Consider the following 2507-nt stretch of genomic DNA (forward strand, 5'->3'; position numbering starts at 1 on the left):
TCAACCGAAGTTCCATTGTCATTGTCGAGACCTGCTGTCAGACCGAGCGGGGTAGCCGCTTGGCCGAAGTTGAACTCTGCCAGTCAAGTTCTGATGTCTGGCCGAGCGGGGTAGTCGCTCAGCTCAACTTCTGCACATCGTCCCCTCCCTTGAGCGTCGGTCTTTTGTCTCCTCCCCGTATCTAATTAAGGAGACGGCAGATCAAGAACTTCTCCCTCCGGTCGGGACGTGGTCGTCCAATCAATCACGAGTATCTGAGCGTTATCGTCTTGACTTTGACTTCCACCGTAACTACGGGATGAGACCCCTCATCATCACCGCATCACTCCTCTTCAACAACAAATTGTTCAAGATCCAAATGGATCTCTGGCCACTCCATAGAAATCGAGTTCATTCCATTTCCTTCGATTTCCAGTCCAAAATGGTGGCAATAAATGTTGTTGCAACGATTTCAGATGTGTCCTGTACTGTTGTAGATGCAACTAGGCACTTGTACGATGCAACTTCTATTAATGTATTTTTAGTATTACATCAAAGGCAGGAGAAGATGGGGACGCCGGGAAGGGTGGCGCCGGCGTCCACCACGAATATATTCCCGGTCACATACTCTGATGCATCGCTGATCAGGTAGCGGATAGCCGAAGTCACAGCCGGGTTCACGGTGCCGAATGTCCTCAGGGGCACCGTCTTCTCTGCCACCTTTCCGAGCCACGCCTTTTCCATCAACCGATTAGTTATCTCTGACTTGAAGAGCCCTGGGCATATTGAGTTCACCCTAATCCCATAAACTCCAAGCTCCAATGCCATCACCTAAGAAGGGAAATAGAACAAAGAAATAGTGTCTCTAATATCCAATTGTGTTGGCCAGTGAGATCGGTACGTTAATTACCCTAGTGAGCGAATTGACAGCCGTTTTGGAGACCGAGTAGGCGAGAGAGCCAGGGAGTTGGCCGCGTTGCAGCCCGGCAATGGAGGAGATGTTGATGACCGAGCCCCGGTACCGGCCGGCGACGGTCATTCGGTGGCAGAGGTGCTTGGTGACGAGCCACAAGCCGGTGAGGTTCGTGTTCACGTTGTTATTCCAGTCGGATTCGGACCAATCTAGCGACGAGTAAACGCCACCTTAAAAAAATATTTTTTTAATTTATTAAAAACACTGAAAATATTACGAATACAATTTTGAAAAAAAAATTAAATTACTGACCCCTGACGCCGGCGTTGTTCACCAGGACGTCGACGTGGCCGAAGGCCTCCCACGCTGCCTTCACCGCGGCCTCGATGGCGGCGCTGCCGCTGCCGACGTCGAGCTCGACGGCCACCGCGCGCACACTTCCGGTTCCCGCGGAGGAGCCGTTGATTTCGTCGCAGAGGGACAGGAGACGCTGGAGTCTCCTCGCGGCTGCGACGATCTTGCACCCGCCGTCGGCGAGGTCGAGGCAGATCTCCCGGCCGATGCCGGAAGAAGCGCCGGTGACCATCACCACCTTGCCCTCTAAACTCCGATCTCCCATCGCCGCCGCCGCCGCCGACGCCATGTCTCTGTATACAGATTCCTCAAGATCGAGCTTTCTCGGACTCGATTGCTATTTTATAGCCGTCCGCTGGAGAACGCGAGACGCTGGCGGCGAACGGAGTGATCCAAAGAAGTAAGAGTCAGTGAGTGAGCGACACATGATAAACATCCCCTCGCGGACTCATACGTCAGGCATGACGTCATCGGCAAATCGTCATGCCTGATGCCATGGCGGGAGTTATGCGGATCGATATATGCTCCATGCGTAGATTTTTTTTGAATGTGCGATCTTAAATTTTAATTAAAAAATAAATAAATAAATAAATAATAAATTATCTTAAAATCTCTAATATGGTCAGAAAATTTAAAGATATGTATTTAATGTTGAATTTTTAATTATTTTAAATATTTTTTATAGATTTTAAAAGTTTAGGTGTATTTAGACTTTTATAAATTTTATAAAATCTAGTGATATTCAAATTAAATTTTTATAGAGTTTTAAAAAGTCATGTGTTATTTAAATTTGATTTTTTAAAATTTTATGAAAATATTTTTATATGCAAAGTTTAAATAGATTTTCTTTTAGAAATTGTTGAATATAAATTTTAACCAATAAGAACTCTCCAAAATACTTAGTATAATTTTAAAAATAAAATAAAAAGTCTTCTCCTCATCCTTGAAATTTCTGTAGACATCAAATCATTTTAATTTTTTACAAATAAGTTCTTTCTCTTCCCGCTCCTCGATTTTGATTATTTCTTTGATCTTAAAGGCTCTATCCTTGTTCAACAGCTTGACGACCTGCATCAACCTCTAAGCATGCATTTCATGTGAAGCTGAGAGCCCTCTGAAATGTTGTTCTCCGATGTTATAACGACAAAAGAATGGATCAGAACGGCTGGAATGGAACAGTAGCCACTTGCGCCCTTTTCTCCAATGGCGACTCACGACGGCGGGTTGCAGGCGGAGATTTTTTCTCTAGTTGCTCATAATG

The 2507-nt window shown here is 45.4% G+C and overlaps 1 protein-coding gene across 1 annotated transcript; it reads right to left on the bottom strand.

The window, feature by feature from the left end:
- Window positions 1-470: 470 nt before the first annotated feature.
- LOC121993729 (3-oxoacyl-[acyl-carrier-protein] reductase FabG-like) lies at window positions 471-1628 on the bottom strand. The gene is made up of 3 exons (XM_042548073.1): window positions 1205-1628; window positions 890-1122; window positions 471-810 (listed from the first exon to the last, which is right to left on the bottom strand). Exons 1-3 carry the CDS (start codon window positions 1533-1535, stop codon window positions 532-534), a joined length of 843 nt encoding a protein of 280 aa, XP_042404007.1. The 5' UTR covers window positions 1536-1628; the 3' UTR covers window positions 471-531.
- Between the last annotated feature and the right edge of the window lie 879 nt (window positions 1629-2507).

This window comes from Zingiber officinale, chromosome 6A, assembly GCF_018446385.1.
Source record: "Zingiber officinale cultivar Zhangliang chromosome 6A, Zo_v1.1, whole genome shotgun sequence".
In the NCBI taxonomy this organism is placed as follows: Eukaryota; Viridiplantae; Streptophyta; class Magnoliopsida; order Zingiberales; family Zingiberaceae; genus Zingiber; species Zingiber officinale.